The 25,997-nt window shown below is 39.9% G+C and overlaps 2 protein-coding genes across 3 annotated transcripts in view; one reads left to right on the forward strand and one right to left on the reverse strand.

The window, feature by feature from the left end:
- Positions 1 to 25,997, reverse strand: part of UBAC2 (UBA domain containing 2) — a 170,310-nt gene that overhangs the window by 111,190 nt on the left and 33,123 nt on the right. The window lies entirely within an intron of this gene.
- Positions 16,969 to 20,653, forward strand: GPR18 (G protein-coupled receptor 18). Its single transcript, XM_006043895.3, has 2 exons — positions 16,969 to 17,107; positions 19,475 to 20,653. The coding sequence occupies exon 2, from the start codon at positions 19,509 to 19,511 to the stop codon at positions 20,517 to 20,519; it is 1,011 nt and encodes a 336-aa protein (XP_006043957.1). The 5' UTR covers positions 16,969 to 17,107; positions 19,475 to 19,508; the 3' UTR covers positions 20,520 to 20,653.

The following is a 25,997-nucleotide window of genomic DNA, read 5'->3' on the forward strand; positions in this document are numbered from 1 at the left end:
ATTCAACATTCAAAAATAAATGTAATTCACCATAAAGCAGTCTAAATAAGAAAACCATAGACCACATCAATAAATAGAAAAAAACTATGACAAAATTCAGTCTATTTATGATTAAAAAAAAAAACTCTAGGCAAATGATAAACTAAAAGAGATTTCTAAGTGGGAAACCTTAAACTATAAAATTTCTACAAAAGGAAGAAAAACATCTCTATACTCATGGATGAGAGAAAGATTTCTTAGAAAGAACACAATAAATATGAGTTGTTAAAAAAAAACTGACAGTCTAGATACTATCAAAATTTATAACTAAGCTCCTCAAAGTTCACTATTCAGAAAATGAAAAAACAAGCAAGACTGGGAGAAAATATTGCAAAATACACATCTGATAAAGAACCTGCATCCAAAACCCAAAGGCCTCTCGTAACTCAGTAATAAGAAAACAACCCAATTTAAAAAGGAAGGGGGCAAGATTTGAAAGAAGATGGATTAATAACACACAAGCACATGAAAAAATATTCAACACAGGGAAATGCAAACTAAAATGACAGTAATTGTAACAGATTCCATCCACTGGAATGACTAAAAACTTGCTTTAAAAATTAATACACTAAATGACCCGAGGATGGGTATTAACTAGAATTTTCATACATTGCTAATCAGAGCACAAAATGTTACAGATACTTAACAAAACAGTTTGGCGGTTCCTTAAAAAGTAAAACATATACTTACCATGCCACCTAGAAAAATAAACAATCAATAAATAAGAGAGTTCAATATAGTTGCCAAATCCAAGATCAACTTATAAAAATCACTGACAGTTGTCTACTCCAGCAATAAAATAGCTACACTTGGGAAACATAATACATAAACACAACATCATTCACCATAACAAAAACAAAAATCTAGGACTACAAAAGATCTATAAGAGAAAAATTTTTAAATCAATTAAACAACATGGATGTTACGAATAAATGGAGAGATCCTTTACGCTCTTGGATTGGAAAACTGGATAAAGGTATCAGTTCTCCCCCAAATCAAACTATAAAAGCAATACTGTATCAAATTCCAGCTGAATTTAAGATAACTGATTAACTTACTCTAAAATTTATATGGAAGAATAAAAGTACATGTGTAGTTAGGGTAATTTTGCAATAGCTGAACAAAAAGTTGCTTGTTCCACTAAAAAGCAAAATAACTTAAAGATATTAGAGTATGGGGCACATGGACATATACAGAAACCAATGGCATACAATAGAGCACACATAAGAACACACACACACATTTCTGCTCCTGGATTAACACGCCAAAGAGAGGTCCACTGGACTCACATAAGTGTGAGTGAAGATACAGATAAAACAAGATGACCATGAGTTGACCATTACTGGAGCTGGGTGATGTTGAAACTGAGTTCCTTATAGTGCTTTCTACACTTTTTTATGTGCTTAAAACTTTCCATATAATAATCCCAAATATCTGAATAAAAATAGAAATCACGGCATGTGCTGCTTCAGTGATCCCCAAGGTAGGTACTAGATACATGCCCCTGGTGTTGGGGGCTGAATTTTCAGGCCTAAGACAGACGACACGGCCTCAAGCTGCTCAGGCAAGAAGACCTGGGACTGAGCACAGATGCTAAAAGACCTGTACTTTTTACAGAGAAGACTAGAAATATTCCATTCAGTCTGAGAAAGCGGTTATGACATTTAGCTTACACGAAAGGCCTTGGGAAAAAACCAATAAACAATCCCAACAACTAATCACAATGCAAGGCCAATATCACACCTGAATTTGTGGTCTAGATTTACCCTGCTTGAACGGCTTGGGAACTCCAACGTAAGAAAATAACATAAAAGCTATTCCAAGACAACAAAAACCCCTGGGGATCCAGCAAAAGGAAGCACAAAGTCCTCCTGCAGAAATGCTTTCATGAGCTAGGGCACATGGGGGCTCCAGCAGCAAACAAAACCCACAGAAAATGAGTTCACAATGAAAAATCACAAACCGCAAAACAGCAACAGACTGCCCGAAGGGAGAATTTGATAAGATGAGAACTAGAAGCAACAGAACAATGTGCAAACATGCAAAACTATTACACGTGCTTTTAAAGGAACAGGAACCATTTTTTACAAAACAAACAAACAAACAAACAAACCCAACACTATAGGCCAATATGCCTCCATCTTCCAAAAACTCATGAATGGCTCCCATCACCCTCTAAGTAAAAGCTGAAGTTGGTACAAAGACCTGTAAAGCCTGGTGACCTCTCTTACCTCCCTGACTTCACCTCCTACAATTCCCTGCCCTCGGCTCCCTCTGCTCTGGCTACAGAGATGCCCAAGTCAGGCGTCCACCTGAGGACCCTCGTGCTGGCAGTTCCCTGCACCTGGATACAAGCCCTCCCATCCCCCCCACATCACCACGTGGCTCTCCCCTGGACCCCCGTTCAACTGCCACCCATCCACTGAGGCCTTTACTGACCATACTGCTGAAAACGGCAACCCTGCTTATACCCTGGTGTTTCTTTTCCTGCCGGCCGGCTGGCTGATTTGTTTTTACACAGCATATATCAGCATCTGTCATATGATGTATTCTATTATCTTGCTTACTGCCTTCTATCCCAGATTACAACATAAAGTCAATGAGAAAGACTTGTATCTGTTTTGATCAGTGCAGGATCGTCAGAGCCCAAAACATATACTATGTACCACAAAGCAGGTTCTCAATAAATATGTGTTGAACGAAGAGATGGGGAAATCAGAGGAAGTGGACCGTTCTTGTAAGACATGAGGCAGAATTCTCATTCACTCATGCATGCGCAAATGCACCCTCAAACACGACTTGGTCGTTACCTTATACAAGGGAGTGTCAAGGTATTCTTTTCCTTACTGTGCAAATTCCTCCTTCACATCCTAAAAAATGACTACAACTGACTTTTCAAAAAATAACTTACATAAAACATCAGTACACTTTCTAAGGTATTAAAAGTACACAGTATAGTAAAAAGCACCCTTCATAGTTCAGCTTCCTGTTCCTTATTTTTATCTTTCCTGAGAAGTCATATGTATGTCCACACCATCAATTTCTACATATACAGAAACTATATAGTTCTTCTTAAGTACAAACTCTTACCTCCTACTTCTTAAGTTCATGAGCTTTGAGAATATTCTACTTGTTGTTGATACCTATACCGTTGGATATTAATACAGAAATGCTAGCATCCATCACTCCATTCTGTGCCCAAGAATCAGCTAAGATCCACTCTTTGGGAAGACAAAAGCTGATTACTGTAACAATTGCATGCGTGCTCAGTCGGGTCTGACTCTTTGCAACCCTATGGACTGCAGCCCACCAGGTTCCTCTGTCCATGGGATTCTCCAGGCAAGAATACTGGAGCGGGTTATCACTTCCTCCTCCAGGGGAGCTTTCTGACCCAGAGACTGAAATCACATCTCCAGTGTCTCCTGCATTGGCAGGCGGATTCTTTACCACTGAGCCACCTGGGAAGCCAATGACTATAACATGGCATCATATTATCACCTCTGCTAAATTCCAAGTGTCTTCTTATTAGTATTTACACACATGTGCGTTCTGATAAAAATATAGTTTGTGGCTCATAAAAGACTTCAGAGATACAAAACATAAAATAGTATGACTATATCCTTTTGACAAAAATCTCTCCTTATAATTCGCTTTGTTTATCCCAGATGACAGTATGTTTTTTTCCTTAAGATAAGTATTGGGGCCAAGAAGGGTATTACTTCACCTTGAATAGTTATAAACTTGGAATTGTGCAATTTTGAGCCCACTCATAATCAGAACCTAAAATTATTCTTATGTTTTTATCACAGGACTTTCACAATTGTTATACCAACAGTGTCTGAAATTACGTGCCATGTAATTTAGTAATAAATAAAACACATATACATAATACCATTTTAAAATTCTGACTACAGTATATAGGCTCTGAAGATAGTCAAAGGTTATCCAAACTGCTCAAGTTGTTTGTATAAACTATAAAATCTCTCGTATCTTTTGATTACAAAACGATTTCACAATTTGAGCCCCATTTCACACCTTTGGAGAAGGCGATGGCACCCCATCGCCTTCCAGTACTCTTGCCTAGAAAATCCCATGGATGGAGGAGCCTGGTAGGCTGCAGTCCATGGGGTCACGAAGAGTTGGACACGACTGAGCGACTTCACTTTCACTTTTCACTTTCATGCATTGGAGAAGGAAATGGCAACCCACTCCAGTGTTCTTGCCTGGAGAATCCCGGGGACGGGGGAGCCTGGTGGGCTGCCGTCTATGGGGTCGCACAGAGCCGGACACGACTGATGCGACTTGGCAGCAGCAGAGTAGATGCATCAGGTTCTGCCTAACACTGCCATCTAATGGTTCACAATGTGACTGCAGGCAAAGCCAATCAAACTGCCGATGTGCTGCTCGCTCTCAGAAAGGGGAAAATATCCCTCACAAGGAAGCTTAAATCGTTCATACTAAAGTTCTATAAGAACTGTTAGTAATATGTGAAAAATATAAATCACTCTGAATATTTTATTTTGCAAATGTTTCAAAGATGTCACCCGACCAACTCACTATTTAGGTCTTGTCATCTGACATTTAACTTGATTAAAATTGATTAAAAATAATTATTAAGATTCTTTTTCACTCTGGTTCTCCTTAAGTATTTATAAAGTATTTTCTGGAAATACTTCAAAAATATAAAAATATTCTTTGTTCATGAGCAAAATCAATCATTTAGATGATACAGAAAAACTCATTTTACAAATAGCTTATTTCACTAGTATAAGAACCTACTGCAGGGAATTATGTCCTTGTTATATTTATTGAGTAAAATTGACATAAAAGATTAGTTTCAGGTGTACAACATAATGATTCAGGATGTGTATATATTGCAAAATGATGCTCACAGTAAGTCTAGTTAACATCCTTCACTGTTTACAAAGTCACAAAACTTTTTGCTTGTGATGAGGTCGTTTGTGTTGTTTTTTTCTCTAGCTAGATTACCAGTTTATTATAAGAGGACATATTGTAAGAGGACATAACTCGTTGTTACTGAGAAGACAGGAAGATGAGGTCACTCTGCACGTGTGTACACAGCACGTTTTCTTTATCCCCTCACCCACTGATGGACGCATGTATCTTTGTTATTGAGAGGACAGGAGGACAAGGTTGCTGTGTGTGTGTGTGTGTGTGTACACACCATGCTTGCTTTATCCATTCACACACTGATGATGCGCATGTATTTGTTACTGATAGGACAGGAGGACAAGGTTGCTCTGTGTGTGTGCACACATTCTTTATCCGTTCACCCACTGAAGACCAGTCAGATGGAAGAGATGCGCGGGGCAAGACACAGCGAAAGGATGCGGAGCTCCGCGCTGTCTCCAAGCCGGCCAGCCACTCCGCACTCTCCCTCAGTCTCTGTGTGGCCACCAATCCTGGATGCCTGATGAGAACTTTGAAGATCTACTCCTTTAGTATCTTTCAAATACGCAACACAGGAGTATGAACTGTGGCCACTATGCTGCACACTGAATCCCCAGGAATTATTCTATACCTTTTGATCCCCTTCACCCATTTTGCCAACCGCCCCCACCCCCACCTCTAGCAGTCTGTTCTCTGTATCTATGAGCTATGTTTTTAAGATTTCACATATAAGTGAGACCGTGCACTGCTTGTCTTTCTCTGTCTGACTTACTTCACTTGATGTAACACCCTCCAAGTCTGCTGCAAAGGACAGCACTTCCTTCTTTTTATAAAGCTGGGTAAATATTCCAGGGGGTGGGTGTGTGTGTGTGTGTGTACACACCACACTTTCTTTATCCATTCACCCACTGATGGACACGTATATCTTTGTTGCTGAGAGGAAAGGAGGACAACGTCACTGTGTGTGTTGTGTGTGTGTGTGTGTATGCGTACACAGCATGCTTTCTTTATCCATTCACCCCTCACGGATGCATATACTGTTACTGAGAGGACAGGAGGACAAGGTCGCTGGACACCGCTGGGCTGCAGAGATCCTCGTGGGAAACGCCTGTCCCTCTGCTGGACTCCTATTAACGTCTCCAGGTCTCCAAGCCGACCAGTGGATCCCACCGCAAAGAAGATACAGGAGCAGAGATGCTCAGAGTTTCAAGGGCTTTCATGGGAATTTCACTCCTGCCACCTACCCAACCTGTGGGTTTCCTGGACATCCCTGCCTGCTGCTTTTCCAGCCTCTGCTTGAGAGTCTTCGTGTCAGCAAGTCAGCACCTCCCATGGGAGTCACTTTGCCTGGAGACAGACGGTGCCTCCGAGCTAGCCCTTACCAAGTTCAGTAACTTCCGGCAGCATTGCTGTAGGCTCATCATCACCCACCCCTGCCTGTGCCCTACGTGTCCCATTTAACTCCTCTTTCCTCGAGCAGCCTCTCTGACAGCTGAAGCCTGTTCTGCCCTTCTCCTCTCCAGGATCAGCACGGCCTGCGTCCACAGTTGCCCCTCCCGTCCTGACGCAGACAGGGACCGCCAGGGCTGCGCATGTTGTCCGACTACCTACACCATCCACAAGCATGTCCAGGTCCGCCGGCAGGCACATCGCAGCACCGTCTCACGGGCTTTGTGACCCCATGGACTGTAGCCTGCCAGGCTCCTCTTCCGTGGGATTTCCCAGGCAAGCAGACTGGGGTGGGTTGCCATTTCCTCCTGCAGGGGTTCTTTCTGACCCAGGGATTGAACCTGCATCTCCTGCACTGCAGGCGGGTTCTTTACCACGGAGCCACCACTGGATTTTCTCTGCTCTGCTATTCCTAACGTATCTCCCGAAGCTTTTGTAATTTGCAAATTTCATGAGCAAACATGCTCTTATTTTCAAAGCAATCATTGATACATATTTATCAGGCTAAGCAGGGAATGAGAACATTACAGAAAGGTAAATGCTGTTCTTTCATTTTCATATTATTACAATAATACAGGCAATTTCCAGAGTGTAAGAGAGAAGCACTTGCAAGTGGAAGGCTCTGTGTGAGCCAACTCTGGGATACGGCTTGCTTCTGCTCACCCAGCTTTTACACCCTGCTAGATGAAGGAAAGGCATTGAGGACTGGAGACAAATACTCGTCAGATTAAGTCACTGGGGAAAGTCTCTAAAGGACAAATGGAGGAAAATCTACCCTACCCTAGCTTAACATTAAAATTTTTAAAGCTTTTCAATTCATCCTTATCATGAGAATATAACTGGATGGACCTAAAACTATGCCAAAAACACTGTCTTACATCAAAGGACGCAAGCAGAGTTAAGGCAGTCTATGGAATAAAAGAAAATATTTGCAAATCATAGTATCTGATAAAGGATTATACCCAGAAAATATAAAGAACTCCTAGAAGTTAATAACAACAAAAAAACTGATTAAAAATGGACATAGGACTTGAATTTCTGCAAAGAAGGTATACAAATGAGCAATAAGCACATGAAAAGATGCTCAATATCATCAGGAAACAGAATCAAAACCTCAATGAGATACCACCTCAAACCCATCAGGATGGCTACTATCAAAACAAAAAAAAACAGAAAATAAATGTTGGCAAAGACGCGGAGAAACTGGAACCCTTGTGCCTTGTGGCTGGGAATGTAAAATGGAATGGCTGCTATGGAAAATAGTATGGTGGTTCCTTAAAAAATTAAAAATAGCATTGCCACATGATCCAGCAATTTCACTTCCAATTGTATACCCAAAAGAACTGAAGCAGGGTCTCAAAGAGACATCTGTACTCCCATTAGTCACAAGAGCCAAAACATGGAAGCACACCAAGTATCCATTACCAGATGAGTGGATACATAACACGTAATACATCCATACTGCTACTGCTAAGTCACTTCAGTCGTGTCCGACTCTGTGCGACCCCATGGACGGCAGCCCAACGTCCCTGGGATTCTCCAGGCAAGAACACTGGAGTAGGTTGCCATTTCCTTCTCCAATGCATGAAAGCTTTGAAAAGTGAAAGTGAAGTCGCTCAGTCGTGTCCGACTCTTCGCGACCCCATGGACTGCAGCCCACCAGGCACCTCTGCCCATGGGATTTTCCAGGCAAGAGTACTGGAGTGGGGTGCCATTGCCTTCTCCAACAGTGCTTACTACACACCAAGAAAAAAGCAAAGCACTAGTCAGAAGAGGGGCAGGAGGGGAAGGGGGTGCCTCGGAGAGGTTGTCAGGACACAGAGTCTAACAAGAGGGCAATACTCACAGGAAAACAAAAGGATACAGCAAACTGAGACAAAAACCCAACAGCCACATTCACTCATTTAATTTATTCTTTATCAGTGCTGCATTACCCAGTAGGCAGAATGACCCAGAATTTATGGCAAACATACACACACAATCAAAGTAATTATCGTGGAATAAAACAAGTCAGAACTTTGTCACAATAGTTTATCAATTAAAATAATTAAAGAAATTAAATTTATTTTTTAAAACTCTGATTTTCTTACACTCATCTCATTGGGGCCTCATTTCTTTATATATGTTTATAATATCTGCCTGGCAGGTAAAGACTTAATAATGGTAGATAATCTCATATTACTGAGCCCTTAAAATAGTCCACAGACAGCCAGATGCTGAGCTTTAGGGACAAATAAAACTCTGTTGCCATTCACTTGCTAAGTCATGTCCAACTCTTTCTGACTCCATGGACTGCAGCACGTCAGGATCCTCTGTCCTCCACTATCTCCCAAGGTTAGCTCAAATTCATGTACTGAGTTAGTGATGCTATCTAATCATCTCATCCTCTGCCACCCTCTTCTTTTGCTTTCAATCTTTCCCAGGATCAGGGTCTTTTCCAATGTGTTGGCTCTTCGCATCAGGTGGCCAAAGTATTCGAGCTTCAGCATCAGTCCTTTCAATGAATAAAGTGAAAGTGAAAGTTGCTCAGTCATGTCCGACCCTTTGCAACCCCTATGGACTATACAGTCCATGGAATTCTCCAGGTCAGAATACTGGAATAGGTAGCCTTTCCTTTCTCCAGGAAAAGAAATACATCCATATAACTGAATATTCAGTTCAGTTCAGTCGCTCAGTCGTGTCCGACTCTTTTCGAGCCCATGAATCGCAGCATACCAGGCCTCCCTGTCCATCACCAACTCCCGGAGTTCACTCAGACTCACATCCATTGAGTCGGGGATGCCATCCAGCCATCTCATCCTCTGTCGTCCCCTTCTCCTCCTGCCCCCAATCCCTCCCAGCATCAGAGTCTTTTCCAATGAGTCATCTCTTCGCATGAGGTGGCCAAAGTACTGGAGTTTCAGCTTTAGCATCATTCCTTCCGAAGAAACCCCAGGGCTGATCTCCTTCAGAATGGACTGGTTGGATCTCCTTGCAGTCCAAGGGACTCTGAAGAGTCTTCTCCAACACCACAGTTCAAAAGCATCAATTCTTCGGCGCTCAGCCTTCTTCACAGTCCAACTCTCACATCCATACATGACCACAGGAAAAACCATAGCCTTGACTAGACGGACCTTTGTTGGCAAAGTAATGTCTCTGCTTTTGAATATGCTATCTAGGTTGGTCATAACTTTCCTTCCAAGGAGTAAGCGTCTTTTAATTTCATGGCTACAGTCACCATCTGCAGTGATTTTGGAGCCCCAAAAAATAAAGTCTGACACTGTTTCCACTGTTTCCCCATCTATTTCCCATGAAGTGATGGGACCGGATACCATGATCTTCATTTTCTGAATGTTGAGCTTTAAGCCAACTTTTTCACCCTCCACTTTCACTTTCATCAAGAGGCTTTTTAGTTCCTCTTCACTTTCTGCCATAAGGGTGGTGTCATCTGCATATCTGAGGTTATTAATATTTCTCCCGGAAATCTTGATTCCAGCTTGTGTTTTAGAAAAGGCAGAGGAACCAGAGATCAAATTGCCAACATCTGCTGGATCATGGAAAGAGCAAGAGAGTTCCAGAAAAACATCTATTTCTGCTTTATTGACTATGCCAAAGCCTTTGACTGTGTGGATCACAATAAACTGTGGAAAATTCTGAAAGAGATGGGAATACCAGACCACCTGACCTGCCTCTTGAGAAATCTGTATGCAGGTCAGGAAGCAACAGTTAGAACTGGACATGGAACAACAGGCTGGTTCCAAATAGGAAAAGGAGTATGTCAACTGAATATTACTCATCCTTAAAAAAGAAGAACACTGTGACACATGTTCCAACTCGAACAGACCTTGAGAACATTATGCGAAGTGAATTAAGCCAATCACAAAGGATATTCACTTACACGAGGCACAAGAGGAGGCGAATTCACAGAGACAGAGCAGAACGGAAGCGGCCAGGGGCTGGGGGAGCGGGTAAGGAAGCCGTTTAACGAGCACAGAGTTTCAGTTTGGGAAGAGGAAAGAAGTTCTGGAGATTGGCTGGGCAACAATGTGAATGTACATAACACTACTGACTGTACCTTAAAAACGGTTTAGACAGTAAATTTTATGTTGTGTACATTATACCACCATTTAAAATTTTTAAGCCATATCAAATTTGTTCCAAGGTCGCCTTTATGCCTGACTCTTACTAGCATATCGGGCACAAACAACATTTAAAGCGGAATCTTCTCCAAGTCCTAGCCCAGGAACGCAAAGTCCTATAGAGGAAAACAGTTTCCTAAAAACAACAGGATGCTTCCCAGGAAAGATCTCTAAGCCAAAACATTTTAGAGAAATGAGGATATGTCTCCTACATAATACTGAATAATGTAGAAATACTGATAAATTAACATAGCACACAAAGATCAGAATTATCTTGTACCAAATAAAAGCTTTTGAAAACACTGATTTCAATCTCCCTGAGGCTTCAAATCATGGGAAGAAGAGCGCCATGGCTGGCTGTCACCTGTAGGTGGCAGTAGAGGCAAAGTATTCGTGTCAAAGCAGCCTTCAAGGTCAACCAGTATGGGGCAGCAGCAGAACACAGGCAATTCAAGTTCTGCTACATTAAATAAACTGTAATAAGTTCTCTGATACACTGTGAGTGCTTATCTTGCGAAAACACATCCACCCCAGGGCCTTTTCTCAACCAACTCTATCTCTTGCCTCATTTTTTTTGCTTGATATGTTTTTGTGATCATATCTATTTAGAAATATTATACATTCATTTTGGAGGGACATGGTTTTCTTTCTTACAGAAAAAGAAATACACGCATGCTAGTGAAGTCAGAAAGCCTATTTATTGAGATCTGTTTTGTGCTAAGCATGGTGCTAGGTGCTCTGAGACATGTGAAGATAGATGGATCAGGTCCTTGTCAACAAGACAGACCCAAAATGTGAATAATAGAGATGAGCATCCAATCAAGGGGTGAATAACAACACACTTGTGAAAGAGAGAGAGAACCAGAGACACCTCCAACTCCCACCTCTAAAAACAGGCTCCCACAACCCACAAACCTTTTGGTGAGTTTTACTGCCTATGTGTGAATCCCTAAATGCTTTATTTCAGTTTGGCCTATTTTCTGCTGCTGCTGCTGCTGCTGCTAAGTCACTTCAGTCATGTCCGACTCTGGGCGACCCCATAGACGGCAGCCCACCAGGCTCCCCCGTCCCTGGTATTCTCCAGGCAAGAACGCTGGAGTGGGTTGCCATTTCCTTCTCCAATGCATGAAAGTGAAAAGTGAAAGTGAAGTCACTCAGTCCTGTCCAACTCTTAGCGACCCCATGGACTGCAGCCCACCAGGCTTTGCCATTGCCTTCTCCGGGCCTACTTTCTGAAATTCATACAAATAAAATCGTACAGTATGAATTCCTTTGTGTCTGGCTTTTCTCGCTTCACACCATGTACACTACATTTGTCCATTCTGTTACATGCATCTCCTGTATGATCCATTTTGATTGTGAAAGGCAGAAAACTGTTTACACAACTGATTTATCAACTCTACAGTTGCTGAACATGTGGGTGGTTCCTAATTTGGAGCGATTAGAAATAACGCTCCTATGAACACTCTTTTCTATCATCTCCTGGTACACGGGAACATGCATTTCTACCAAGGAGTGGAATCTGAGTCACAGGTGTATGCATCTTCATCTTAGTACTTAATATCCAGCTGTCTGCCAAATTTAAGTTCCCACTGGCCATGCCCAAGAGTTCCTGGTTGCTCCATACCCTCGCCAACACTTCTTATTAGTCTTATTCACTGCGGCCACTTTGGTGTGTGGGTAGTAACATCCTTATGACAGTTTCAATTTTTAGTTCCCTGATTACTTATGAGGTTGGGCATACTCACACACGTTTTCTGACCGTTTGGATACACCCATTCTTGAGTGCTTCAAAGTCTTTGGCTCATTGAATGGCAGCAATCTCCCTTGCAAAATTAAATTTACAGGCTGACAGAATCCAGCTACAAAACCTTTCCTGGGGAATACCAACTCATTGGTGAGAAACAGGGATAGGACAGGAAGTTCTATTTCCTCAGAAGATTTTTTTTGCTACAGATTGAATGACTACTTTGACTATTCTCTACTAAGTAGGACCAACCTCAGCAAAACTTACTGAAAGAAAGGACAATACCATAGTAGAGAAAAAGCACAACACAATCTCACAATCTGAGAATCTGAGTAAATATCCCTGGGTTACACCATCGAAACTACTATTGTGTCAACATACTTTGCTGTTGGCATGATGATTAAATTCTATGATCCCATGGAAAGCACTTAGACCTCTGCCTGATGACTCTTTACCTCGTAATATAGATAAGAGTAATGACAGAGATAATTTTTTTCTTTAAAATCCTAAGTAACTCTTTTAAAACCAATAACGTTCAACCTATAGACACGTAGTTACTTTTTAGAATACAGATACTAAAAGCCTCCATCACACACACTAGTACACGAGGTTGGATATTTAAGTAACTCGATAACACACCTCTCATTTCTTTACCAGTCTTGACTCTCCACACTACCTTTTTCTTCTAAACTGCTATTTCACCATATTACTAGACATCTTCCCCTAGAAATTCATCTCTCTCTACACATACTATCTCCTTTAACTGTGAGACCAGACTCTGTAGGGGGCAGCCCAGTACATCACAATAACCAGAGTTCCACTCAACCAGTTGTGCCCAGGGACCCTGAATGACTCTCCAGGCAGTGAGTGAAACGTCACCCCACAAACTCCTGACCTGGGATTTTAGGGGGTCTAGGAGTGCTTTCACTGCCATAAGAAGCCTTATCCTAAGATCCTCTATGTGAAAGAATCTTTAATATCTTTAGGCAACTCTTTCATTGCCAGTTAAGATCTATTCTAACTAGAATTATTTATCACTTTGGTTATCTGGACTCAACTTCTTTGCTGTGAGGTAAGTAAATCATCTGATTGTCTATGTGTCTGTAAAATTGTGAAACTGAACAAAAATTGCCAAGGAAGAGGAATTTGGGAAATGCTCGATTTACAATACTGTTTAGAAAATCAAATGGAAAGGAGGTAGATACCAGTTTGGCTATAAGACTACAGCTGTTAAGTTGTTGGAGTTACAGTAACATAGACGGAGACAAACAGTATCTCAGTCGTTTTCATCCAGAAACCACTATGCGACATATCTGGCCCCCTCCAAAAAAAAAAGGAGCAGTGACTTCAGAAGCGAACTTGAACAGAAAAGGGGCAGGGCGCAGAGATCCCTAACATCTAGGCGGGAGGCTGCCGGGCCAGGCAGGAGTCTCACTCTTGTTTGCCCCCCACCTCTTCTTTGTGGGGACTGGCTGTCTACCCACTGCTCTAGAGCCTTTGTCTGCTGACGGCCACCTGCGCTGGGCAAGATGAACAGTGACAACAGCAGGGTCCCTCATAATACTGAGGAACCAGGATAAGCCTCATGCCTGCTGAGGAAAAGAGAAATGTGTTAAGAATAAGAAATATAGTTTTATCTGTGGCACAGACAAAATCTCATGATATAAGAGCATGCTTTTATAATGGGGATTTACTGTGTAAGTCTATTAACTACATCCTTTCCGATAATTGTAAAATTGGCTTAACTAAATTATATTTGCTCTAAAACTGGCCTCGAGGGCTAAAATAAAAATTCATTTGGGGCTCTTAGTACTTAAAACCAGAATTCAAAAATGGAGCTGAAATGGATGGTTCCATAAGGTGAAGGGAACTCTTGTGAAATCCCTCTTTTGCAAGGTGACAATTTTCTTTCACTCATATCCCAACCTAAGTCAGGAAATTAAAGCTGCAAGAATGATCCCCGAATGAGACAAGTTCTTCCATCTGAATAAAAAATTCATTAGGTTCAAGTATTAAAGAAGCAATCTAGACATAAAAGTTTAATTCTTGATCCACTGTTTACTCACTTGCTGCCAAATGGTTTGGGGGAATTCTTTTTTTTTAAACTGAAATTCTTTTCCAACATAAAATTATTGTGAGAAGCCTGGAAACCCAGAGAGCAATGCTAAGTGCTGCAGTGTCAGGGGCGGGGGGGGGGTGGTCTTGTCTATATTGTTCCTTGCGATTGGCAAGTTCCCTTCACATTAGCAAGTCAGAATGTCCCTGATGCTGACACTGGGCTCAATATTTCATCCATGACTCCCTCAACCCTCGATTTCTTCACCTATGTTTTCAATCATACGTTCAACCAGTATTCACTAAATGGCAGTTAAACACATACATACACAACACATGCAAGCCCTCAAGGACCTCAATTTAGAAGAGGATAAAAGGCAAGTAAAGACCCAATAACAATACAAATACATGCCACTACAGAGGTAAGAAGCCAGTGCTAAAGAACCTTACAGGCACAAATAACCAACCAGCTTCAGGGGTCAGAGAAAATTTCGTGGGAAAGGCAACATCTAACCTAAAGCTTTAAGGATAAATAACAGCCAGCCATACCAAGAGATGGGAGTGTGGTGGGAAGGGATATCACAGGTTGGTGTAACAGCCTAGGCTGGGATGAAGAGAAAGACAGGGCCCACCCTCAAGCTGTGTCCCTTGGTGCCTTCCCCCAGAGACTGCCGAGTCAGAGAAAGGATTCTCCCTGCGCAGACAAGGGACCTTTTCTTAATGAGATCTATGCCTTCCCATACCTGCTGACTTCAGCAGCAGGAGAACACTAACCAGCAGTGAATTTTAGAAGACCTGTCACAGGCTATAGGAAAGCAGGGCAATGAAAAGATTGGATCTGCAGGTAAGAGGCTCCTATCTTCAGGTAAAACAGCAAACTCCTATCCTGCATATGAAACATAACTCTGTGTGTAAAAAACTGACTATAATGTAACGAGGCAATGAGCCTATCACATCTAGTGAATAAATCAATGTAATCACCTCCCAATGGAAAGTCTTTACAGCAGCCAGGGCAGAAAGGGGAGGGTAAGGAACTTGGTACCAGAAGAGACTAGGCCTGGGTATCTGAGTTCTCAGCAAGTCACTGGCCCTCACTAGGCCTTGAATCTCCATCTACACAAGAAATTGTAGCTCAGGGTTGCTGCTTGTGCTTCTAAAACCCATTCACCTGGCATTATCACAATCAAAAGTATTTTAATCACCACAGGAAAGGGTCTAAATAATTTGTAAGTCACAGATTTACTACAGTTTTGTCAGAGGAAAAAAAAGAGCATGTGCCCACAAGTTGTCTTAAATCAAAAAACCAAACCGTTAAGTTCACATACCTTTTAAAAGCTGACAAATCATGCATAACAAAGTATAAAGATAATTAAAATTTTAGGACAAGCAAATGAAATTATGATTTTTTTTTTTTTTTAAAGAAAAAGAAAAAACAGTTAATATAGCCAAGCAGGCAATGATTGGAGTTGCTCACTTCTCTTTTCTTTGCTTTCACTTCCCTTCTTAGGTTAAAATACTCCTAATATGTAAATTATTCCACTCAAGACTCCCAGAGTCCTTTTTTTGGGGGGGGGCAGTATTTATTTTTAATTGAAGGATAATTGCTTTACAGTATTGCACTGGTTTCTATCAAACATCTACATGAATCAGACAGATTTACCATGTCCCCTCCCACTTGAACATCCCTCCCACCTCCCTCCCCATCCCACCCCTCTAGGTTGTTATGGAGCCCCATTTTGAGTTCCCTGAGTCATACTTGCCATTGGCTATCTATTTCACACATGTTAATGTATGTTTCTGTGTTACTTTCTCCATAACTCCCACCCTCTCCTTCTCCCCAACCCCCCAGCCGTGACAATAAGTCTATTCTCGATGTCTGTGTTTCCATTGCTGCTTCCCAGAGTCCTTTCTTAGCAGTTCATAGGGATGTTTTTGCCAAAGGAATTACTTCCAGTCTTCCATGTGATAGACAAGGGATATGAAACACTGGGTACTTAAAAAATAAAGCAAACCAGAGTAGGGAAAGGTATGTGCAAAGCTGAACCAAGTAACTGAGGGTGCCCAAATTTCTACCATTTAGAGATATTTTAGTAGCAAAAAGTAGATATTCGACGATTTTAGGAACTTGTAGTAAAGGGCTCCCACCAAGTGCCACCTTAGCACTTGGACTTTCCTGGTTTAGAATCCTCACAACCCTGCCAGATGGGTATTATCTCTATTTTAGCTCTACAGAAACTAAGTAGGAACAGAGGTTCATGGTGTTTAAGTAACTAAACAAAGTCACACAGCTTAGAAAGTGAATAAATTATACTATGAATTGTATTCTAGTCAATATCAAATCCCATTCTCTTTCAACAGATGATGCAGGCTTTAAGCACCAAAGTAAACAAAGTGAAGACATTTTTCTGTGATTCTCTTAAATACGTGCCATCATTTCAAAGGGAGCTTATGCTAAGCATGACCTCATAAACAAATCATTTGTGAAAGAGAAAAACCACATCCAGGGCAAAGTCATAAGTTGAAAAAGTCTTATTTCAGCGAGCACTTCCTGAAAGAGACAAAGCAGCAATTGCAGCTGAGCGAGTACCAAGTCCTATACCGAGTATTATATTTGAAACAACTTTTTAAAGCAACGGAAGAGCCTAAAACAAAAGAAATATAGCGTTTCTTAAATACACGGTTTCTAGAAAGAGCTATTTTAACACAAGCAACTCAAAGATATCTCTTTTACAGAACTGTGTTTACCGAAAAATGTTCTTCTCAAACACAGCCTTTTGATGGTCAGGAGGTAAGTAGCATTTAATCACTTTTATCACAAATTATCAGAGGTAATGTACTTATTTGTTAACTCTTAAGATCTTTGTTTTATTTTAGTAATATGTTGCTGAAATTATGTTGGTGAAGGACCTTCAAATGGGTTATACTGTCATCTTCCTATGTTATTAATATGATTTTCATTTATTTTCAGTATTTTTTACATTAATAGTAAACGTTTTTTTCAACTTACAGAGAATGTTGATATAATAAATTGTATCTTCAGGAGTCTTTATCACTTGGTTTTCAATTACACTGTTTCAAAGAATGTAGAAAGCTTTTAAAATGCTGACTTACAAGCTAATCGTTTTTCAATATTTATCCAAAAATGTATGTGTGTGTATGGAGTACAACCTGTATGGTAATGCCTTTACAACACATGTATCACACAGATTTTAGTCAACCTTAAGCAAATGAGCACAACTGTTCATGACATAATAAAGTCAGCTTGAGCCCAATGAGGAGGAAAAGATTCTTTCAGAAGAAGTTTGTAAGTAAGGAATTTCTGGGACAAAAATCAGGGATGAGGATGGGTGGAGGGAGTTCTGAGAAAAGAAGGATACAAAATGTCATTTATATTACAATTTCTACTGTGGAAAAATTCATTGAAAGTTAAAAATAAGAGCCAAGTCTCTAAAATGATTTTTTTTTGTATGATACTAGAGATTTAACTTCTCTATGTAGTATTTTTCTCATTTTATAGAAATTAATATTCCAGTCACCCCAATATGTGGAAATTTTAATTAACACAGGCTTTTAAATATATAGAATTCTACTTCAAAAATCGTATTTAACCTAAATATTCGGCAAACTTGGAAAGGTAGGAAGGAGGGAGGCAGGAAGGAAGAAAGCAAAGTCCTATCTTGTCTTTGTCCACAGCAACTGCTCTAATTAATTTTAAATTACTGCCCACGATGTCACTGAGCAGATGGCCCATCTCCCCCACAGTTTTTACTAAAGAGCCTCAGGGCTGAACGAGAGGAAGCCCACTCTGCAAAATGACATTTTTGAAGGAAACTTTCTTACACCTCCTTATTTCAAGGGGGATGCCACAAGGTTCCATCTGTGTGTAGCAAGTCTATTTTTAAAATCACTGCTGCTGATGTTATATCGTGGGTGATGGAAGTATCACACAGGGGGGTAGCAGGTCAATGATATTTACAATCACAACTCCTTTCCAGTAGAAATGGGCATTGCCGGTGGGGTGAAGAGTAGAAATTATACAGTTTCTGCAAACACATAAAGTCACTGAGTGACTTCTTGTTAATAACTACTTGTCTCAGACACTCCTTTTTTAAAAAATTAAAATTGACAGACAATACTTACCCTTCTGTATCTAGGCAGAGTGAGGAGGTGAAAGCTACTATCCTAGAAACAGCTTATTCTCAAGGTGGTGCGCTCTGTGCTCCTCTGTAGCCGTGACATCTCCTTCTGGGACACTGGTAAACACCATCTGGAGGATTCAGCATTAGGCAGTCCCAACTGCACGTTAAAAACTAGCCTGTCTATTGTTTTTAAGAGTCAAGCTCTTAATCTGCACACCATGGCACAAGAACTGCTGTTTCTAACCTACGATAGCTTAGAACATGATGCTATTAAGAACTGTTTGCCACTTAAAAAAAAAAAGTAGATTTAATGGCCAATTAAGCAATGTTTCCTTGACAAACTAGAGAGTAGCTACTGTGGGTCACCCTGCCAAAGGTTCCTTCCTGCACTCAGCCATCAATCCAGCAAACTGAGCACCTACTGTGTACGCAGCAGGCAGTGCAGACAACACAGCGGTAAGAAGGAAAGCCTCCAGCTCTCAAATGAGGACATTTGAGAACTCAATATTCGGTAGTCAACCAGCTGTATGGTTTCTTTACTTTCTAATACATAATTTATACATTAATGTCTTATATTTAATGAGTAATAATCCATTATATATTAAAATTATACTTAATGAATAAAAATCAGACATTACTGAGTTACCAAATATTTAAACAGAATAAAGATGATAAAAAGTGACAAGCTTAAGAGTCAAAATTCAGAATGGCCTTTCCCCAAGTAGTTCCAAACAAAGGATACCTAATACAGGAACAACTGCTACCCAGTCCCATACTATAGGGAGACAGAAAATGAATACACTGGCCGGTGCATTGTGACACACCAGACCATCTTAATGGGCTAGTACATATTAGCAGTAACACCCAGGGAGTGTATTTCTTAACAAATACTAAGACACGTATATTGACTCTATGACATAAAGTACTCTCAAAATCCACTGACATGCCAAGCTGAATGTAAGAATGTTAAGCATTTGTTTTTCAACCAAGGTTTCATTCCTATTTCTCTTTTACAGTTTCTAAGTGTCATGCCCACCAACGAGCTGTAAGATGACCACCCTTCACAGTCAAGCTCAACCTGGCCATCCTATCGTCCCACATCCAGACCCACATCCAGATGAATACAAGATTGCAGCCCTCGTCTTCTACAGCTGCATCTTCATCATTGGATTATTTGTTAATGTCACTGCCTTATGGGTTTTCAGTTGTACCACCAAGAAGAGAACCACTGTGACCATCTATATGATGAACGTGGCACTACTGGACTTGATATTTATAATGAGCTTACCCTTTCGGATGTTTTATTACGCAAAAGGTGAATGGCCTTTTGGAGAGTACTTTTGCCAGATTCTTGGGGCTCTCACAGTGTTTTACCCAAGTATTGCTCTGTGGCTTCTCGCCTTTATTAGTGCTGACAGATACATGGCCATCGTACAGCCAAAATATGCCAAGGAACTTAAAAACACGTGCAAGGCCGTGATGGCGTGTGTGGGCGTCTGGATAATGACCCTGACCACCACCATCCCCCTCCTGCTGCTCTATGAAGACCCAGACACAGCCTCCTCCACGCCCCCCACCTGCCTCAAGATTTCTGACATCATTTACTTAAAAGCTATTAACGCGCTGAACTTCACTCGACTGATATTTTTTTTCTTGATTCCTCTGTTCATCATGATTGGGTGCTACTTAGTCATTATCCATAGTCTCCTTCACGGTAAGACCTCTAAGCTGAAGCCAAAGGTCAAGGAGAAGTCGATCCGGATCATCATCACGCTGATGGTGCAGGTGCTGGTCTGCTTCATGCCCTTCCACATTTGCTTTGCTTTCCTGATGCTGGGAGGGGATGAGAACAGCTACAACCCCTGGGGAGCCTTCACCACCTTCCTCATGAACCTCAGCACTTGTCTGGACGTGATTCTCTACTACATCGTTTCAAAACAATTTCAGGCTCGAGTCATTAGCGTCATGCTCTACCGTAATTACCTTCGGAGCGTGCGCAGAAAGAGCTTCCGCTCAGGTAGCTTACGGTCACTAAGCAACATAAACAGTGAAATGTTATGAATCGTCACTGTTTTGCCTTCAAGCTCTTTAAATACACTTTACTATCTATCTTAGTTAGGGTCAGTGGATATTCTCTAGGATATCACCAAGTCCCTTCTCTCCTGGAAAAAACAATAAAATAAACTTAAAAAACCCTTCCTCTTTTGTGGGATCTTATTATTGTGGTAGCATAATTAAATATATTGAAACATTCTAGTTCATTATTTTTATATTAAAAACTTACATAAAACACTTGCATGAATGATTGGGAGAAAAGCATCCAATTCCTGTTTCAGATTCAAGCCTTATCTAAATACATCATTGAGTGTTTGGATTTAACCCTATGTGCAAATGAGAATTACCTGATCTCAAATAATTGAGCTACTGTTTGAAATAATTTGAATTATTTTCCAACTAGATGCAGCTCCTTTTGGTTTGATTTACACTCAGAAATGGTGGTCTAAGTCCAGTTCTTTGTGTTCTAAACATAAAACTTCTGGGATTCCTATAAAAACAACTGTATTCAACACATCACTGTTACTGATGTACAGCAAAATCTGCAGAAGCAAACACCCAAGGGGTGATACAGGTCATCGCCATCAGCCCTCCCCTCCACTGAATTCATTTTCCTTCGGAAACAGACTACAGCCACTCAATAAATACTTACTGAGAGCCTAGTATGCACCAGACTCTACTTCAGACTAGTGGGGGAAACCGAACCTGAGACCCTATTTCTGCCCAATAATCTAAGTTCATTCCCATGACATGAGGTTTCTGCTATATGGTGAAATATGTTGTTCAGTAGCTAAGTCACGTCCTATTCTTTGTGACCCCATGGACTACAACACACCAGGCTCCTCTGTCCTCCATCATCTCCTAGACTTTGCTCAAATTCATGTCCGTTGAGTCAGTGATGCTATTCTAACCATCCCAACCTCAGCTGCCCCCTTTTCCTTTTGCCCTCAATCTTTCCTAGCATCAGGGTCTTTTCCAACGAGTGGGCTCTTCATATCAGGTGGCCAAAGTATTGATGCTTCAGCATCAGTCCTTCTGATGAGTATTCAGGGTTGATTTCCTTTAGGATTGACCGTTTTACTAGTCAGAGACTAGTAAAACTTAGCCTTGGATTCATATCCAAGCCTTATCATTTAATTCCTCCTAACGAAGTAACCAAGTGACTTCTCCATTTAAAAAGGAAAGGAAGTCAACTATAATCTGTAAACATATTATTCTAAATATTATGAAAGCACATAAATGAGTCAGCAGTAACTTCCTCTTTGCCGAATAGCCTGCATGACTCTTAGCATGATCATCTCCTAATGGGACTAAGAATCAGATAAATGCACTGGCTATAAATATATTTCTATAACATGGGAAAATAAATATTCTTAAAAAAAAAGAGATAAACACAAAGGAACCCAATCATAAAATAGCATTTTCATACCAGAAGATCTCTTAGATGGTCTTCCAGTCTAGTCCTTCTGCTTTAAATATAAAGAAAATGAGGTCCACAGAGGTTATGTGACTTGCTCAGCTAAAGCACAAGCATTAGAAACCAAGTTTAGCTCTCCTTTCATGTCAAGAACCAATTTTTCAATAGTAAAAAGCAAACAAGCTCACAGAATGTAAACATTCTCATAGCTACATAACGAAAAGGAGTCAAGATGGTACTGAGAGAAAACCACTTGAATTTTTTAGCTTTATTAGTCAAGTGAGCAAGACACTTAAATATCATTAAGTGAATATTGCTAAAACAAGAGAAACCTCTATTCAATATGTGCTATACAATCACAGCCTACTCTCACCTATACAGATTAATCTGCTCTTACATAATTTATTAAATGCAACTTCTCTGCAATGACTTTTCTTGATGAGAAGAATTTGAGAGCACATGATACAACTAAAGTCTTTATCAACACAAATTCAAAAAAGCGAAAATGTATGTCACGGTTCTCACAATAAAACAAAAACACAGTTAATTAAAAATAATTTTATTCAGCATTGTAATCAGATACACTTTAATATGATATGTAAAACTTCAAATTCTACTTATTCTGGAGTGATTTGATTCTGGGAAACTATATAACATCCACATATAAATACTAACAATGAAAAAAAATAATAGGTATGTAAGGACAGGTGTGTGATAAGCATGGGTTACTGGAAGAAACTAATATATAGCTACTTTCACAACCTAATGGTTGCGTTGTCCAATTATCAAGTAACAGTCATGAGAATCTATTACATGCCAGGTATAGTTTCTTTGTAAAGAAAAAGAGATGAACATGTCTGTGGTTCAAAGACCTCACCTTACAGTCTTAAGGGGCTACACTACAACCAAGGCTACCCCTTCAACATTCGTGAGGGTGAGGCAGCGAGTACATAACAGAAAGCTGGTCTGCCCTCAGTGGGCTAGGAGGGCGGCACAAGGAGGCCCAGATAATGACTGTGATGATGCGAAGCAATCAACGCTAACAGGGATTTTAATAAATGTGTTGGACTATACATAAAAGGACGAATAATCCTGCTGAAGGACAACAGGGTGCAGAAAGAAAACCAAGCAGATACAAGAATATAAATACACAGCAGGTCAAGAATGACAATGGGAAACTCTGGATTGGGGTCAGATTATAAGGGCTTTGAAGGAAAAGAAAAAATATATATACATATACACACACACATACGGGATGGGGAAGTTACTACTGCTAGGATGTTTGCATAGGTTATTTAGTTCCCTGTCAAGTACAGACCCCCCAGTTTACATATGAGGATTTTCTACAAACTGAGCTCAGGAAATAGAACTCGAGAAGTAACTTGCTCATGACGACACACAACACACGGCAGAGCGAGGAAACCTCAATTATATCTGGTCTACGTGATGGCAAAGCCTAAGCCATTCACACTATTCCAGACAGCCTTGATGCCATCTTGGAGTTTGATTATCATTCTGAAGAAAATAAAGAGCTAAAGGTTTTTAAAAGGAAGATTAGTATGGTCAAACTTCTATTTTAGAAAGACAACTTCTGAAAACAATGCATGAAATGCTTTGGAGGTGACAGGTAGACTAGTTAGAGAATTATTATAAAATTCTAGGCAAGAAAAGTTAAAGACTAGTTAAGACTGAGATTACGACAATATATAATGAGGGGGTGATTCACAAGCACTTCGAATGAATAAGGCTCAGTGACCCACTCCAACGACGACAAAAGGGAAAGAGTTCCAGCTTGGATGACTGTGTAGATGGAAATGCCTTTAATTAAAGAGTACAGAAGGAGGAGGAGATGAGAGCACAGAAAGAGAGGTGATCAGAGGAGGTGAGAGCTTCTGAACACGACGAATTTTCTCGGAGTCTTAGAAGTCATTAGGAAATACGAGTAAAGATCAGGAAAGTAATATGAACTGGAAATGGAGAACTGGGACACGAACAACAGATGTTAACGATAGCTGAAGTCATGAGAGTGGACAAGATGGCGTAGAGGAAGCTTTTGGCGTAAGTGTGAGAAAGAAGCTGCCAAGAGTTAATAAATAAGCTCAGAAAGGACCAGGAGACAGTAGCATGCTAGCACTCAGGAGGGCAGGTTATTTCATGAAATAATGGGATGCCAAAAGCATACAGTGTGCTATTGGAAGGTCAAATAAGACAAGTGAAAACGAGCCACTGGCTTCAGAAATCAGTTGGTCACTGATGACCTTTATAGTTTTAATAGTGGTGAGCTTTAAAAAGAGAGACACAATTAAATAAGAAGTGAAGAACTGTTGGGAGTGCAGATAAATTTGGCACTGATGAGAAAGAAAAAAATATTATATGGAAAATATGGCACATAATGCACATACACCACACTGACCAAAAAGTTTCCTGAGTTTTTGAAGCTTTGCTACCATCACGTAAAAGATACATTTATAAAATGCAAAGTTTACTTACTGAAGTAAAGATTTATATTCCAAGAAGTCTATGTTTGAGAATGCTTCAAGATTCAAATAAGCCATATAAAAACAGAAAGGGAAATATTGTTTCATTTAGGTAATGTCTGAATTAACATCCAGTCTTCCAAAGGGGATCCTATAACTTTTGAATTTACCCAAATTTGCAATTCTTGCTACAGTTAAGATATAAATAGGCAAATGCCTTCTTGCCTTAAGAATTGGTTAAACACACACACACACACATTACCACCTATTTCAAAACTGAATCAATATTCCTTATATGTACCAGTTAGGATTCCATAAAGAAATGTCATTCATTACAAAGAAATAACTGTCACTCCACTCTATGTACAATAGAAAAGAAAGTCCTCACAAGAAGATAACGTAAATAATAATCAAAAGCTATGTCACTACCTACCCCCTAAATTCATTCTAACACAAACATACCTGATATGCATAACCTTTCCACAACTCAACAGGTCTTAGAAAGAACCAAAAGAATTGGTCTCGATGAGAAATGTGTGGGAAAAACTAATGATTCAGTAATGCTGCTTATTTTCTGAATCAATACAGCATCATTCCTAATGACTACACCATCTTCCACAATAGCAGAATAGCTGAACTTCTTAATCTAACTGCAATCACAACCCATGAAGCTCAAAAACTGCATAATTATGACACAGAACTTTATCTGTCTCCACTAAAAGATTATTCAGAATTAAACATTCATAAGACAACTAAAAATCGACACTCATGCCAATAATTCAGTAAGTCCACTACAACTGTTAAGTATTAATGATGTAAGTGTGAGAGCTATTAGATCACTAGCCGTATTTCAAAAATACAGATCCAAAGTGAAGCTGGATCAAGATACTTGCATAGCCTAATAGTTCTCAAAAACGCATACTGAAAATTAAAATAAGGCTTAAATTAATACACATGAATTTTTAATATACGCTGTCTTTATTTCACAGTATCTCATCTCTTAAATACAGCCTCAGAAACTTCATTCAGAGATGTTTCAGTATCATTTGTATGTGTTAACAACTCTGCTCCTTGCTGCTAGTTATTTCACAAACTAATACATGTTTTTTCATTTTGTTTTTAAAGAAGACCAACACAATATGAAAGCACAAACACTCTACAAGTTAGGCTGCCCGCTGCAGATTGGGCACAAAGTCATAACCTATTTATTTTCTTTTATATTTGGCGGAAATTTATCAACAATACCATTTTACAAAAGCATCATTCTTCAGAAGCCTAACTTCACACAAATTAATTTTGTTTCCTAACTGAATCTAATTAAATGTTATATTTTTGTGTTTAAGTAGTTAAAGTTACAAAGACGAAATTTAACTATGAAAACACAATTCTATCTTCAGGACCAGAACAAAAAATTCATTTAAAATTCTCTAAAATATGAGACTTGAAAAAGACTGAGAATAAAATCTATTTTTCAGATCTATTTTATCTGCTTCAAGAACATAATGAAACTGTATGTATACACTGGATTTTTTACATATAAAATCAATTTTTACTACATCTAAAAGTTTAAAATATTCTTTTACTGACTTT

This window comes from Bubalus bubalis, chromosome 13, assembly GCF_019923935.1.
Source record: "Bubalus bubalis isolate 160015118507 breed Murrah chromosome 13, NDDB_SH_1, whole genome shotgun sequence".
Lineage (NCBI taxonomy): Eukaryota > Metazoa > Chordata > Mammalia > Artiodactyla > Bovidae > Bubalus > Bubalus bubalis.